This window comes from Gekko japonicus, unplaced genomic scaffold (genome assembly GCF_001447785.1).
Source record: "Gekko japonicus isolate JY-2015 unplaced genomic scaffold, Gekko_japonicus_V1.1 scaffold1046, whole genome shotgun sequence".
NCBI lineage: Eukaryota > Metazoa > Chordata > Lepidosauria > Squamata > Gekkonidae > Gekko > Gekko japonicus.
In genome coordinates this window covers 255,994-272,404 of record NW_015168678.1, presented here as the reverse complement: position 1 = coordinate 272,404, position 16,411 = coordinate 255,994, and the positions used below count along the sequence as shown (strand labels likewise).

Genomic DNA, 16,411 nt, shown 5'->3' with positions numbered 1-16,411 from the left:
TTTCCCTATAGGTATCCAGCTGGCATCAAACTTATTAAGCTATCTTCACCAGCTTAAGATCAATTAACCCAAAACTAGCTTTTGTTGAGCTTATTGTCTTATCTTTTTCATATCATTTTAATCTGCTGACATTTTCAAAGGAAAAAAATTAGACTTCTGCTGTTTATTCTTCTGAGCACGGCTCTTACTGATTGTTTTAAGCATGCTGTTAATTGAATGCTATTTAATTGCTGCTATTGCCTCTGTGTTATGTTTTATTGCTGCTGTTACATCTAAAAATTAACAGCATGCTTAAAACAATCAGTAAGAGCAGTGCTCAGAAGAATAAAGAGGAGCAGTCTAAATTTTTTCTTTGAAAATGTCAGCAGATTAAAATTATATTAAAATATTTTAATTGTTTAATTTTAATTGTTTTGATATTAATTTTAAAATTATAAATGTTTTCTATTGTTATATCGTTTGTATGGTTGTATACTGTTTTAAATACTTTTATAAGCTTGTAGACTGCAAGTATAGGCTAGAATTAGATTTAAAGATCATCATGAGACAACAGTTTACATGCTTGTATTTAACTTTTATTCCTTGATAATTTTGTTGGAGTAATGCCAGAGGTCAGCTTCTGTTCTGATCATTAATGATCAACTACATGTGACATGGGAAATAAATAGAGGTCACTTCAGCTGGACCCTACCTGGTTACAGAGAAACTAATTTACCTGACTAGGGTGTGTTTTTAGGGGAAAAGAAAAAAGGCAATTGCTTCTTTTTACAGTTTCCCCCCCCTAACACTGGTGGAATCAATAATTATTTATTTGTGCAGTACATTCTTTTTAAAAAATGTATATCTTTTTGCTGAATGAATTTTCCCATTTTTAATCTATCCATTTTGGAGTTGAGTCCTTTATCTCTAGTTAATACAACTGTGGGGAAATACCTGTAATGTAGAGATCAAATTCCAGATCTCATCAGTCCGACCATTAACACTTCGTGCCACCACAGCATGAGCAGGAACACTAGCCAGGTGACAATTGGCATACTGCTCCAGTGGCCTTGTAGAGCCATCATCACAAAGCAGCTCATATTTTTTCCTTTCTTCTTCAGGGAGGCCTGCAGGAAAGAAGGTCTAAGTGAGATGGAGATCCAGACACTAAGATTGGCTCCACTGGGAGCCGTTCACACAACCATGCATTAGAGCAAGATAAAAACTATGTCACATATTACTGGCCTTCAAGGCTGTGATGACAATCCATCCCTGATGACAAATATTATGGTCTCCTTCAATTGAGCAATGGGATGGATACAGTACTGCACTAAATTACCACAGTGTCTGTTAGGCCTTTTTAAAGGAAGACATCCAGGGGGGAGAAAGAGAGGGTTATCATTCTCGTTTAACTTTTTGAAAAATTGTGGCACACAAATACTAAAAACATGCTTCCCCCAAGAGTGTACAGGAGGAATGCGGTTGGGAAAGGAAATAAATCCATACTTTTGCTACCCTGAAGAACTTGTCTTGGGGAAAAAATATGTCACAAAATAATGTAATTACCTCATATAATTTTGTTTTCAACTGCCATGTGTATGTTATGTGCTGTCAAATCACTTCCAAATTACAGTGAACCTATGAATTAATGATCTCCAAAATATCGTATCCTCAGTAGTCTTGCTGAGTCCATATCACTGAAGGTTATGGCTCCTTGATTGAGTCAATCCATCTCATGTTGGGTCTTCCACTTTTCCTATTGCCTTCAGTTTTTCCTGGCAAACACCTTACCTTTCACACTTAAAATAGGGTGGCTTGCATGAGTGGTGTCTGTCACGTAGTAGATTAGAATACTGTTTTCGCTTTATGCATAGATGAGAATAAAGGTAAAGTATGCCATTGGTCACAACTGATTTATGGCAACACTACCATAGGATTTTCAAGGCAAGAGATGAGCAGAGGTGGTTTGTCATTGCCTTCTCTGAGTAGCAACCCCAGTCTTCCTTGGCTGCCTTCCATCCATGTACTAATCATGGCCAACCTGCTTAACTTCTGAGCTCTGAAGAGATTGGCTAGCCTGAGCTATTTAGATTGCTAGAGAGGATTCTATAGGGATGTAGACTGGTATTATATAGCCGATCTCGTCAGATCTGAGAAGCTAAGCAGAGTTGGTACTTGGACGGGAGACCACCAAGGAAGACTTTGCAGAGGAAAGCAATGCACCTCTGTTTCTCACTTGCCTTGAAAGCTGCAACTTGATGGCACTTTACACACACACACACACACATACTGGATTCTGTTTTTTTCTGAGGATAAAATAGAGGAGAGGGAAATGGTATAAGCTGCTTTGGGGCCCCACTGTGGAGAAAAGTGGAGTATAAATGAAGTAAATAAATATAGCTAAATATGGGGGACCAGGTAAAAGTAAAGTTAATGGGTGGGTGGGAAGGAAATGAGGAAGCTGAGAATGCTGATATGGTGGCTGCCTGATGGAGGGAAGAGAAAATAGTTTGGGGAAAGTGAGATGGGAGAATGGGGTGCCCATCACACATCCTTGCAGGTTCCCCACTATGCAAGTAGGCCTGCCCCGGCAACTGGCACTATGCAACAGCTACAAATCATAGAGCTTTGCCCAAAAAGTAAAGTGTTGCCCCTGGCATCGGCAACACGATGACGTCACTTCCAGAAGTGACATCAGCACATTGTCAACATTGGTCGGGGATGTCTTGGGGGGGGGTTTCCCCCACCCAGCAGCAGGCCAGAGCCTGTAAAATCAGGGGATTCCCCCATCCCCACCTGGGGACTGGAAAGCCTAAAAGGGGGAGAAGCTATGGAGCCTTTCAAGGAAGGGAAAGAAGTAGTAATGGGAGGGGGGGGACGAAATGAGATACACCCTGCAATTCCTTGCAGGTTCCTGCTTGTATATTCTAATAGCAAAATGTTGCCTCATCTGCAGATACTTAAATCGGGGCTACACTAACAGATTTTTCAACACACTTCAGGGACTCCCCAGGAGTGCAGAAAAATCTGAAAACTGAAAACATGTGGGAGGGTTAAACCCCCCCCCAAAATACAAGGGAATTGTTTACCCAAGCTCAGACAAAGCTCCTACACCTCCACTGTAGCTGGACCATTGAGACAGGAAACAGGCAGGCAGGCAGGCAGGCTGGTAGAAGCTGCCACCGTGGCAAAGCCAAAATCAGGTGAGCGGGGAGGGGGGGGAGTTCACACTGCTGACACCTTTGAGACTGTGGTGAAGTGCAATGAGGGGAATTTCCCCCCCCCCATGATTCTCAAAGTGTACATATATAAAATATGTACATATGTACATATCTAAAATGTACATATATAAAAGCCAGTTCTAGAATTCTAAAATTCTTTAGCACTATGTGCAAACAGAATCCAGAATGGATATATGCAAAAGGCAACAGGATTGAGCCCCAGTGGCTCAGTGGCTTCAGTCCTGGCTATGGAAGCAGAAGGAGAAGTTTTATCACCAATTATGTCCCCCAAGCACACACTTTTGTTTCTCCCCAAATGGCTGCTTTTCAAGTCTATGAGGGAAAGTAAAGCAACTACAAATGGGCTCTTTGTTTCAATGGGGGCTATGGCCTTAGTATAGAGAGGGTGGTGTGTCTACCTCTGCGTAGTAATACAGAAGTCCAGAGACACCTTAAAGAGTAACAACACTAACAAGGGCTTGTGAATCGTTGCTCCGACGAAAATTATTCTTCAGATAAGAATTATTGACTTGCAACAGATATTGAAATTAAAGTCCAGTAGCATGTTTAAGACCAATGAAGTATTATTCAAGGTATAAGCTTTTGTTTGCATGCACACTTCTTCAGATACAGTATCAGTATCTGAAGAAGTGTGCATGCACATGAAAGCTCATACCTTGAATAAAACTTTGTAGGTCTTAAAGGTGCCACTGGACCAAACTTTGTTCTGCTGCTTCAGACCAACACAGCTACTCCACCTGAAATTAATGCCATTGGACTTTGCTTTGTTTTGCTACAACAGACTAACATGGCTGCCCCTTCACAATTCCTCTGCATAGGCGTCACTATCCAAATGACAGGCTAGAACAGTGGTCTCCAACTTTTTTGAGCTCAAGGGCACCTATGGGATTCTGACACAGGGTGGTGGGTGCAACCACAAAATGGTTGCCGGAGAAGGCAGAGCCCCCCACACACACACATGCAGGAGAGGGGTAATTTTAAAAATACACTCCAATGGCCAATCAGAAGCTATGCTGGGAAACAGCCTCACCTAGCCCCACCTATTTTCTGAAAACACTTGGTAGCATATGCCAGGAAAGGTGTCAGCGGCTGCCATTGCACCCATGGAAGCTCCATTGGTGACCTCTGGGCTGGATATAATAAAGGGTGGTAGGTAAATAGATGGGAAGGCTTATGGAACAAAAACTGCTAAACCTCAACAAGAAGTTAATCTTGCAAACTGTGTATAATCAAAGAACCTTCTCATGCAGCCATCTACATGGAGGCAGAAATGAATTCCTGGTATGAAAGGCTAGCAGACTGAAAGAAGGATGTGATCCACACCAACCAGCTGAACTGCACTGAATACTTGGATGTAAGCCAGTTTAATTTCACTCCAAAGTAACTAGTTTGTACCTTTGGCATTACATGCAGGCCTGACTTGATGGACATCTCACACATGGCTGCTGTACTCTTAAATTATTGGTTTCCAGTTGGTTACCAATATGTTCCTGCTAAGCTGTGGAGTCTTATGAGCAAATATTCAACTTTATGAGCTACTGGCATTAAAGTTATGAGTGAGCAATTTGGCTGCTGCATAAATTACTTTGCTCTGGAGCCATCCTTCCTGAGCTAAAACAAAAATGTGTGAGCTGGAGGCTAAAAATCTGTGAGCTAGCTCACACTAACTCAGCTTAGAGGGAACACTGTTTACCATGCACTATGGTCATTGTGCAAACCTCAGTATATGGTGACTTTCCTCAAGTTTTTAAGCGCACATATTGACTCAAACCTAAGGCTCTCCACCTGCTAAGCTAGACATATCCTAAATCCTTACTTAGTACAGTTGCGTCTTTCACGAAGGCCACGTCTCCAACGCCATCTATCAGACATCTAGAATAAGGAAAGGAGAAAGAAATATTACAATTATTTTTTTATATTCTCTACCAATCGTGCCCAATACATGCTTACTCTTTAATGTTGCTCAGCGCCAACATTGCAGAATCAAAGAAGTATAAGGGCTCAGCTCTGCCCAGAGGACTTACGAATTCTATTACACATGCAAGACATGGATGAATAAAGGCTGGCAAATTAGTAGTGGGGATTCTGAGAAATGAATGAGGCTAGGATATTCAGGAAAGACATATCTGAGGGGGGGGGGGGGTTCAGTGAGTTATCTAAAGGGGAAGCAGAGAAACAAGATGTTTCAATGTTTCAGCACAGGCATCAAAACTAACACTTATGTGAAAGATAATCTTGCCACAGCCCACTGGTAGAACGTTACACCACCATACAGAAATGGCTGACCAGTTTCTTGCTGCTCATATTAATCGCAGTGGAGTATTTTTTTTCCCCCTTTTAGAATGAAATCTTAGTAAAACTGTAAAAAACTGAAATCATAAAAGTACTGCCTGCAGTAATAGCCTAATCCCACATGGAAAATCAAGGACTTTACACACAACATTACCCCTTTTGTGCACTAAATATAAACTTATGATTTGCACAGCTGCTAAGGCTGCACTTCTGTTTTGTGGGTATTAAAATATGCCCTTTCCATTGTGCATGGGCACATGCATACACACACACACTCACACAGGGTCATTGCTCTGGAAGAGCTATAAACCAGTAGTAGAGTACAAGGCATTGCACATACAAAACCCCAGGTTCAGTCAGGTAACACAAGTTAGGAAAGATTTTCCATTGCCTGCAGGGCCAGCCCATCCACTAGGCAAACCCTGGTGACTGCCTGAGCCACCAAAGCTGAAGGGGGTGGCAAAAGAATTACAGAGCCATAGGCAGCCCCTGGGGTCCAGGATGCAGGACAGAAAGGGAGCCAAACCAGCATTCCTCCTATGCATGTCTACCATGCCTACTCAGAAGTAATTCCTACTGTGTTCAATGTTATTTACTCCCAGGTAAGCATGCCTAGGATTGCGGTTCTTGGAATGAGCCAGCTGATGTTTCAGGTACGTATGCTGAATGGGAGGAGGCCCAAGTCACGGCTCGCCCAGAGTGCCAAAAACCCTTGGGCTGACCCTGGCTGCCTGAGACCCTGAAGAGCTGCTGTTGGTCAGAGGAGATAATAATACTGAGCCAAATGAGTCCATCACCCCAAGGGAAGGGAACTCAAAGAGAATATATAGAGGTTGCAAAACCTGAATGCCAGTACTAAGAAGCAGCATCAGGGGAAGGCCTTAGCCTCTAGGCCTTGTCTGCTTGGCCCTCCAGGACACCTGCCTGGCTACTGGGTGACAACAGCATTAGGATAGGATAGACAACAAAAATTAGGATAGATGGACCACTGTTCTGACCCAGCAGGATTCTTCTTATGTTAACAGCTCACCTCATTATCAGGCAGCTTCATGCGTGATTGCAGCATATGTGGTTCAGCAAGTGTTACAGACTCCTGCTGATTGTCGCTTATGACCAGCAATGTTGCCACCCACGCCTGCAGTTAGGCTCTTGACCAACTATAGGCTGGATTTTAATCTTCCTTTCTGGGAAAAGTGACTGAATGGCTGGGGGCAAAGCATCTCCAGGCTTTCCTGGGTGATACATTTGTCTTCAATTTGTTTCAGTATGGCTTCAGTCCTGGCTATAGGATGGAGAGAACTTTGGTTGCTCATGTAGACAATAATTGCTTAGAGACAGATAAAAAGGGTGTTTCCCTTTTGACTTCCTTCAGCACAAATGGCCAGTTGGAGCTATTACAGTGTGTGGAAACCAGAGCAGGGATTAGAGGAATGGCATTCAGATGGTAAACATCCTTTCTTCTGGGACAAACATAAAAGGCTGTCATTGCAAACAAAGAATCTATTGCTTGGGATTTATCCAGCAGAGTTTCTTATCATTGCTTGTGTTATTGAATATTTATGCAAGGCTTTTGACTGAAATAATTTAAACTTTGGAGTGGATAGTCATCAATATGCTGCTGACACCCAGCTCTTTGAATAAGCCTCCAGAAGCTGCTGTTTCTGTCCTAGGCCACTGCCTAGAAGCCAGAGCCAAGTGGCTGAGAGATAACAGGCTGAAGCTGAAACTGGACAAGATGGAGGTGATGTTTGTTGGCTCTGCTGATATGGATTGGGAACTGTGCTGTCTGTTTTGGATGGGGCAAGTCTTTCTTTGATAGACCTAGTTAAACTCTTGACAGTTATGTTGTATCCAGCCATTCTATTGGGAAAATGAGTTAACCACACAGCCAAAAATGTAATCTTTCCTTTTGGATTCAGCTAATCAGGGCACACTGATCATGCTGTACTAATTTCAAGACTAGACTATTGTAATGTGCTCTTCATGGGGTTGCCACTGAAAACCACTTGGAAAGCTACCATTAGTTCAGAATGTAGCACATTTATACAAGAAAGCTGGTCACTTTGTTTATACTATGCCTATTTTGGAAACCTTCCATTGGTTGTATGTTTATTTCTAGGTCCAAATCAAGGTGCTAGTTCCTACCTTGTTCTTCACAACTCAGGACCGTCAGACCTGAAGGATGGTCTTTACCTGTATGAACTTGTGCTAATGTTCCACTCTTCCCAACAAGGGCTTTTACCTTTTCCTTCCTGTTGACTTGTTAGATCTGCCTCTGCCCATTCTAATCTCACTGTAGCTGTCCCTGCACTTTGGCATTGCTTGCTGGAGGTAGTTAGGAAGGCACCAACTCTATTGGCTTTGAGAACAAGTTGCAACACCAAACTGCTCAGAAGGGCTTTTAAGTATCATTGAAATATATTGAGGCTGGTTTCATTACTGCTGTATATTTTTTAAAAAAATAAATATTCCTTTAATATATTTTATGGTTTATCTGATTGATTTATTCTTTTTTTAAAATGTGTAGTGACACTTCTAACCTTTGAAGGCCAACCGAGACCTTCTTTGAGGAGAAATGTGGAGAAGAATTCTGTTAGATAATTTTTTTCAAAAATCAAAATCCCAAACAGCATTATGCATTTCAAAGTCCATTGAAGTCAATGGGTTTAGAAGGATATAGCTGCTTAGTGGAAAAGAACAAGAGTCCAGTAGCTCCTTAAAGATGAATAAAATGTGCAGCAAGGTATGAGTTTTCATAAATCACTGCTCACTTCTTCAGATACCTTGATATAACTGCTTAGGATTGTGCTATAAGGTTATTACTGTTCCACAGTGATGGCCTGACATGTTGGAAATGTTTTGTTTTGTTTACTCTTAGGAGAATGCATGGGCTCCTTCTGCACTAACATTTACATCTACCCAGACTTTTAAAAAAAGAGGCAAACAGCAGCATGTTCTAAAAGTGGCAGCCACATGCCCGATCAGGACATGTTTCCCATACCACTGAAAGCATGACATTCTTTTCATGACAGTAATGGGAATAAGCAAGTTGGGATCCAAGACTACAGAAGCCTTGCCATAGCATCAGTCTTACGTTCATAGACATTTTTATACCACTTCATTTTACTTACAAAATACCTAACATTGTTAAAACTTTATTTTAAAAAAACTGTACAAAAGAACCTACTACTCACTGTAAAGCTCCAGCATAGCCAGCGTAGGGATCAGAGGCGAGACAGTCTGGCTTTTTACATAAATGGCACAGAGATTGCTGCTCGGTTTGAGCCCCAGGGACACAGCTGAAAGAGAAAAACTCAGCTACCGCTGCAAAGGAAACACATACAGGTGAGTCACTGGCAGGACCTCTTTTAAACTGCATTCTCATATTAGTTATTGGGACTGGCTCAGCCACCAAGTCTCCCATTTTTAGAGCTGGCATTTCAGTAGGAAGCAGATTCTGTAATAAATGTTATCCCCAGGATTCTCTAGGTCACAGAACATGCCATGGCATAAGTATCAGATCATATGCAGCTCCATTGAAGGCAGGTGCATGCAAGTTAAACAGTCTCTGTGAAATTGCAAGTAATCCAGATGCACTTCTTAGATCATGCTTTGTAGCCATGGGTTATCCCCAGTTTTTATTTGAACAATGAATAACAATAATATTGAGATTTTATGTAATGCTTTCAGTGTTCAGAGAGTTGCAGTCCTTACAAAAGTCCTTTATAGTCCACCTTTCGCACTGAGATTCAAGGTGCAATCAGCCAGAGACCTCCCATGACACATACCATTATCTTAGCTGCTATGCTATACCATCCCAGGGGGCACTGTTCTGCTTCAGGGTGAATGCCTGCCATGTGCCCTCCACTAAAGGGAGAGTACCAACCTATCTGTACCCATCATTTTCTCATTCCACTTTTGCATCTGATGTATAAAACTTGCATCTCATGCACACACAAAGAACCCAGTTTTTCAGGGTGTTGTAGCATGTTTTGTCTCTTGTGTTACTGCAGATGAACTTGGCTACTCTTCTGGAATTTTTCTGAAGGCCTTATGACTGTGACCCTGACACCTCTTGCACTCTCCACTGCTATATTCACTATGCTTCTTCTTACCTCTCTCTATAGGCTCTATTTCTGCTCCAGCCCAATTTGTACAATTTTTTTCCAGCAGTCTTCCTACTGGTATGTTCCATCCAGCTGATCTGCCAATGCCAGTGTGGCAAGATTTCTTCCCTCTGAGATCACAAAGTGAAGAGAAATGTGTTCCTTTCTTCACAACAGCCACAGCATAGTAACGGGTAGCACATTCTGAAGGAGAGAGAGAAATATAGAAATGGTTGACAACAAAGAGCTCTCCAAAGCTGCATCAAATGATAGATTTTAATTTGGTCAGTAAAGGGTTAACCAACTCAGCCTTTTTACAGATTCCCCACTTCTATTCTGTATAAGGAATATTTGGACAGAAAGTGCTTGCTCATTACCCATTCCTGCCAAAATCTGCCATCTGAGGCAACTGCTACAACTGACCTCATGACAGAGCCGGCCCTCCTTGCATCCCTTAAATCCTAGTTTCAGATCACGGCTTACTCCATGTATAAGGCTCAACAAGATCCCCGGTTCAATCCCCAGCTAAAAATATCTCAACACGTCCGGCAAAAAGAGCAGCTACTAGTGTGCAAAACTAGACAATTGCTGTTTGGGTTTTCCCCCCACAAATTCTCAGAGCAGTTCCTCTTCAAAGTTACCTTTTCCATATACCTCCGCTGCAATAGGGTTCAGATTATAAGGGGCCAAGCCTGCCTCATAAACAAGGCCACCATCTAGGGTGATAGCATCTGCTTCAGAGTTCTGAAAACAGGAAAGGAATAGTAAACTGAGAGCATAGAAATCCCTTCCCCACTTTTCAGCCATAAAAGCAACATGAAGAAGAACTAGGAAAAACAGCTCCCTCCATTACCCACCCCAGTCTCTACTGGAACCAGTGATCAATACAAGAGCACATCCTAGCAGTGCCAGAATGGAGCAACAAAACTATATCCGGATGTGTGTTAGTTCCAAATGAATGAAAATTGAGGTTGTTTCCACACTTGGCCAATTATCTGCATAGCTCCCACTGTTGCTGGGAATGCAGAGGCCTTTGGAGCAGCAAGAGGGCATCCATACAGTAGTTCCCCTGCACTTTCCTTGGCTCAGCTGTCTGTGATCACTATTTCGCATCACCACCACAGGTGGGCTTTCCCCCAGACTTTTAAAAAAATCAAAAATAGCTAAATCACTATGGTATTACAATGTCACAATGATCTATTGCAACAATGTACCAGTTACCTATTCACATAAAATTTCATTGCAGAGATATAAAGGGAATTTGCAATCTGCACTTTCCCCCTTATAACTAGGCAGCCAAAAGGGTTAGAGGCATACTTTTAAGTGTCAAGTGTTCGTTCTGATTTTTTAAAAGAGCCTGGAAAGGCCTTTTAAGGGGATAAAAATGGTAGGCACAGGGACTGAGGGAAGGGAAATTGTGCCGATATAAAGGACTTGCAGTAAGACACATCTTTCCATTCATGTGGCATCCAAAGGTGCTTTGACTGCAGTCTTTTTTGACAGATCGTACCAAGACAGGTTTGGGAAAGATTGTATAAAATTGTAGAAAAGCCAGGGGAAATACGAGATGACATCATGTGGATGCTTCCCAAATCAGTGCTGCAGTAAGGAAGTCCACGCAGGGCAGAACATCCATGTGGAAAGAGCCCATATGAAAAGCTGCATTAATTATACATTGATTAGAACAAGAGATTGGATTTATACCTCACCCTTCACTACCCAAAGGAGTTTCAGAGCAGCTTACAATCTTCTTTCCCTTCCCCTCCCCACAACTGACACCCTGTGAGGTAGGTGAGGATGAGAGAGCTCTCTCGAGAACTGCTCTTGAGAGAACACTTCTCAGAGAACTGCAACTAAACCAAGGTCACCCAGCTGGCTGCATGTGGAGGAGTCTCCCAATTCCCCCAGATTAGAGCCCATGCTCATAGAGTATGAACATTTATACATATAAAAATGAAAATAACAAAGGGCAATGAATGAATAAACGTTATTTGCTTAATTAATTTTCCAGACATCTGATGGACTGGTTAAGTAGTAGTGGCTCCCCAGCACTGATTCAGTTTGGGAAAATAGTGCAGGGGGGAGGCATAAGCACCATCTTCCCAACATGCTAGCACCCATGCTTAAGTCAGGACCTCATATGCCTGGAAAGCACAGAACACCAAGACTATATCCATCAACTAGACATGGGAACATTCCTGGGGAAAGAATACTGTGTCATAGAAAAGCAGTACAGAGTTCCAAAAAGCAGTGAATTTCAAAGGTGGCATAACAAAGACCTTTCCCTATTGATTCCACTCTTGGGCCTAGCAGGGTTTGCCCATAACCCACCAGAGGCTGCCCAGGTTGCCTCTGGCTCCACCATGACCAGCCAGATTCTTTCTGTGTCTGTCCGAATTTCATCCTGTAGACAATGCTGGCTCGACCCCCTGGAACCACCCAGGCACTGGTCTTTTCAGAATCAGTGGTAGACCAAGCCATCAGTGAAGACTTAACTAGTCCTGCACACTGAATTCAGGAAAGTTCCCCACCATTCAATTTCCACTGATCACTTACTGCAATGGCTTCTATGCAGTCATGGAAACTAGTCTTCCTGACACACGTCATTGCATCCCCTCCCAAACACGTTTGCAGTTCCTCACATTTTGTTTGCTCAGGGTTGGATATTGTGCACCACCTTACAGAGCATGTTGCGAGACACAGCGCTGTGGAGAAAATGAAGGCAGGAGTAGCAATGTTATACCATGGACCTTAAACAATGAGAACACCACCTACCTGGACACACAGACCCTGAACAGGATTAGCTTCCCACCCCTGCCATTGCCCAATAACAAGGCCGAAAGACCTGGTCAGCCATTTTGTGCTATTAGAGGAACAAAAAGGAGCAAGTTGTAGTTGTCACAGTTTATCCTTACTGGTTCATTGGTCTTAAGTGATTCTTTGGACCTAACAGGTATGAATATTTGGACTGAAATAAAAAGCCATACGACATTAACCACAAATGAGGTCTGTCACCATTTTTATTTATTTATTTAACACACATTGTGCTGCCTTTCCACCTGGTTCAGGATCCCCAAGATGCTGAACAATCAAAACATCAAAAAGAATGTTAAAACAGAGATATATAGAACAATGAAAAACAGACGACGGTTCTAGCACTTTATGATAATTATATAATTGGATTGTTTTATGACTGATTGGTTTTAAGTGTTGTTTTATGTGTTGAGTTTTCTATGTCAGTTGCCCTGAGCCTGCTCCAGCAGGGGAGGGTGGGGTACAAATTGAATGAATGAATGAATGAATTCATTAAGACACAAACAGAACAGCTCTGGGCTGCACTGTTATTAATAACCCATTTTGCTACGGTTTTCTTGTTGTAAATAGAGCTGGATAAGCACTCAGATGCTGACTTGGCACCACCTGGATGCACATCGTTCACAGCCAGCAAGATTGTAAAAAACAACATTTAAAGTAAAGGGTCCCTGTATATTTCCACCCCACCCCTGTGGGCAGAGGGTAATGTGCATCAAGGAAATGGTGCAAAGGATGAAAGTTATGCTGCTGCCACAAATGATATCACATGGAATAGCCGCTAAGTGTCCATGGCACTTGGGCAACCACACACACACACCCCATAATCACAGCCATGAACATTCTTTTGCCAAAGAGAACTGCATTTCCCCAAAGAAGACAACTGAGAGAAATATGTACCAAATAATGGGTAATAACTGTGCAAATGCTGTGCTAAAAACAGGCCCTTAACAGACTGTAAGCTGGAGAGGCAACTGCATTATCTAGGAATACCTGCTAGGACAAATTGCTGGGAATATAAATTTCAGTTCCTCAGATTGTTACACAGCTGGATTACTTTGCACAATTCCAACCAAGATTTATGGCAAAACTGGGTGGAACAGGAAAGTACTGTCTGGTCACAAAAATGACTACAAAGACTAGATCCCAACATTTCAGCCATCACTATATATCTAAATAATCAGGTACATATTTTTGAATTTGGGTTATCTTTTCAGATTAGATCTTTCTCCTTGGGTCATTCATTCTGCTTCCAGCCAATCTTTCTTCCATGAAATTCAAGGTGGGCCTGCATGGCATCCTCAGGGAACCCCCCCCCCCATGCAGACACTGACCAGACCCACACCTGCTGAGCTTCTGCAAGGCTGCTGCATCACATGCCTTCTCCACACCTTGTCTACTAAAACTCCATGCTTCCACTGGAAAACACAGTGCGGTAGGGGGTCTTACATATATGGGTTCCCACAACAGAGAAAAGCTGCCCCCATTTATATGTATCTATTACTATTGCGTATATCTCATATTTCAGACAATGTTTTACTGTTTAGGGTCTTTGCTCATGCCCTTTTCAGCCCATCATGGTAACTGGAGCTTTTATTTAGTCTGTGATGACTACCAGTTCTTTTACCATAACCAAAGCCAGTTATATGACCCCTAGATGCCACATATAGCCAGCATAATACTGACTTTTGACACTCACTGTAATAATTAAGGGAACTTCAACAAATTCACAACTTGCCATGATATAACACCCACAGTGATAGGGTTGCAAACCTCCAGGTCATGGCTAGAGATCTTCTGGGATTATAAGTGATCTCCTGGCATCAGAGATCAGTTCACCTGGAGAAAATGACCTCTTTGGAAAGTCACCTGCATGGCATTGTAGCCCCTGAAGTCCCTTCCCCCCCCAGACATCACCCTCTACAGGCTCCACCCCCAGAATCTCCAAGTCTTTCCCAGTTTGGAGCTGGCAATCCTGCACAGCACAATCAGGTGCACAGTTATACCCTCTCAGTTCACTGAAGTCAGTGGGCTAAGAATGGAAGGGGGGGATTCTGTTTAGGATTCCACCATCAGTCACAAAAGTGCAAAAACAGTTGTCATAAACAAAGGGGGACACCCTAATGTATTTTGGTACTTGGAATGGAAAATCCAGATGGCACTCCCATAAACACAAACATTCACCAATTAAATGTAACCTGAACAAGAGCACTGTGATCTTGTACAAATGCAATCCATTTTAGTGGAGCTTGAGAACAGATGGGTCTGTCCCTAGTGCTGTTAACGCACCCTAAAGTGTACCGTCAGGGATGACTTTGTGATCAAGTATCAAGCTGTTCCATGCTTGCCGCACAAGACTTCAGCGCGCGCACATCCAGCTCAGCCTGAAAGTCATCTAAAAAACGCATCTTCTACAGGCTGAATGAGCCATGTGAATGGCCCTTAGATTACAAGGAAAGCAGTAGCTTAAAGCAAACTGTGCAAATATAAGGGTTTCATCTGAAATTCCTCAATATTTCTATATCTGAGGGAAGTCATGATTCTGGCTCATTGTGTTTGCTGTTTCCAAGACACAAGTCCTGGCATTCAAAGAGAATAAGAGCTAGAACAACAGAGATTCACTTAGAGCAAAATATTTTCCTCATAGTGCTGAAGCAGAAGCTGGGGCAGAGGCTGCAGGGGATTGTTGGCAAACCGTTTCGATCTCTGTTGTGGAAACTGCCGGGGGTGTATTTTCAGGGTCAAATTAACAGATGCAACAAGGGTTAGCCAGCCCACCTCTCACCGCCAGTGCTCTACTATAAATGCCTTTCACCCTGCATGTGTTTTACTATGGCAAAGATCTGGGAACATGTATGTGCCACACCAATTCTCCCTGGTTAAAGAGCATGACAGCATAGTTGTCCTTTGTGGACTCCAGAGCTGCCTGCAGCAAATACTCATGCAGCCCATATCTTGCTATTCACTGCATTTAGTGCATCTTTAAGCATATAACTAAGTACCATTTTAAGCTCAGAGAAAGAGACCTGGGTCAGCATTTGTTTAAATGCATGCTTCTTTATCAGGACTCCAATAAGCACACACTTAAAAGGCAACAGACTTTTGGGATCAAGTCAACTGAGGTGGCAATTGCTGTGATGCTATTTAAAAAGCAAACCTTTAAAAGATGCAAACCTACAATTCTTTCCAGAGACTATTGGGTTGAGTAGTCTCCGGAAAGAATTGTAGGTTTGCATCTTTTAAAGGTTTGCTTCCAGTGGCTCTATCTTTCCCTTTTGTTACTTAAAAAGGAATGCTGGAAGTATTTATAGGACTATTTTACAGATTTGCCTTTCTATGACCATTGGAAAAGTTTATTCTCCGAGTCTGTTTTGCAAATTCCTTTGACTGACTACTTCAAACTTGCCAGTCTGAAGTCACTTACCCAGCAGCCCAATCGTGGTTTGGAAGACAAGTTTCATCTTTTTCTCCTCAGGCTTTCACACAGGTGTTGTAGAGATGTCTGTCACAGAGTGCTCCCCAGTGTCTGTGACAGCTTTTGACTCAACAACTGTGCCTTTTTATAGACAGTGGACTGTGCAGTGTTAGCAGAAGCAGTGACCCAACAGTGTTTGTCCTTCCTTGTTTCCCAATAGCTCCTGGCTCAATCCCTCCCTTCTGGCCAGCCTATTTACGAGAAGAATTTCATTTTGGCTCCAAATTCGCAAAGCTCTGCTAGCTGGCATGAGTGAGAAGAGCCAAAAAGTGTTTGTGAGGCTCAAATGGGAAATCCCCCATCGTTTAAGTTTCTTCTTTACCTGAAATGTAGTCAAACAGGCAGGAAAATGTCCTCGTTTATTCTTTCATCCTCATCCTCATAAAGACAAAATATAGAAAATTATCTTAGAGCTGGCTCTGAATTTAGGCTGTTTGAATAACAAACCAACTCCATTAAAATCAACATAATGTCTGCTATGGATTTCTGTACAAAATGAACCTATA

At 42.4% G+C, this 16,411-nt stretch overlaps 1 protein-coding gene across 1 annotated transcript in view; it reads right to left on the bottom strand.

Annotated features, from left to right (window-relative positions):
- The window catches only part of LOC107113976 (ovotransferrin-like), a 36,810-nt gene extending 20,863 nt beyond the window's left edge, over nucleotides 1-15,947 (bottom strand). The window contains exons 1-7 of the mRNA XM_015415390.1: nucleotides 15,855-15,947; nucleotides 12,176-12,324; nucleotides 10,261-10,363; nucleotides 9,629-9,823; nucleotides 8,708-8,837; nucleotides 5,038-5,093; nucleotides 934-1,106 (exon numbers count right to left, since the gene is read on the bottom strand). Coding sequence (XP_015270876.1) covers nucleotides 934-1,106; nucleotides 5,038-5,093; nucleotides 8,708-8,837; nucleotides 9,629-9,823; nucleotides 10,261-10,363; nucleotides 12,176-12,324; nucleotides 15,855-15,891 — 843 coding nt within the window. The 5' untranslated portion in view covers nucleotides 15,892-15,947. The remainder of the gene's footprint in view (nucleotides 1-933; nucleotides 1,107-5,037; nucleotides 5,094-8,707; nucleotides 8,838-9,628; nucleotides 9,824-10,260; nucleotides 10,364-12,175; nucleotides 12,325-15,854) is intronic.
- Between the last annotated feature and the right edge of the window lie 464 nt (nucleotides 15,948-16,411).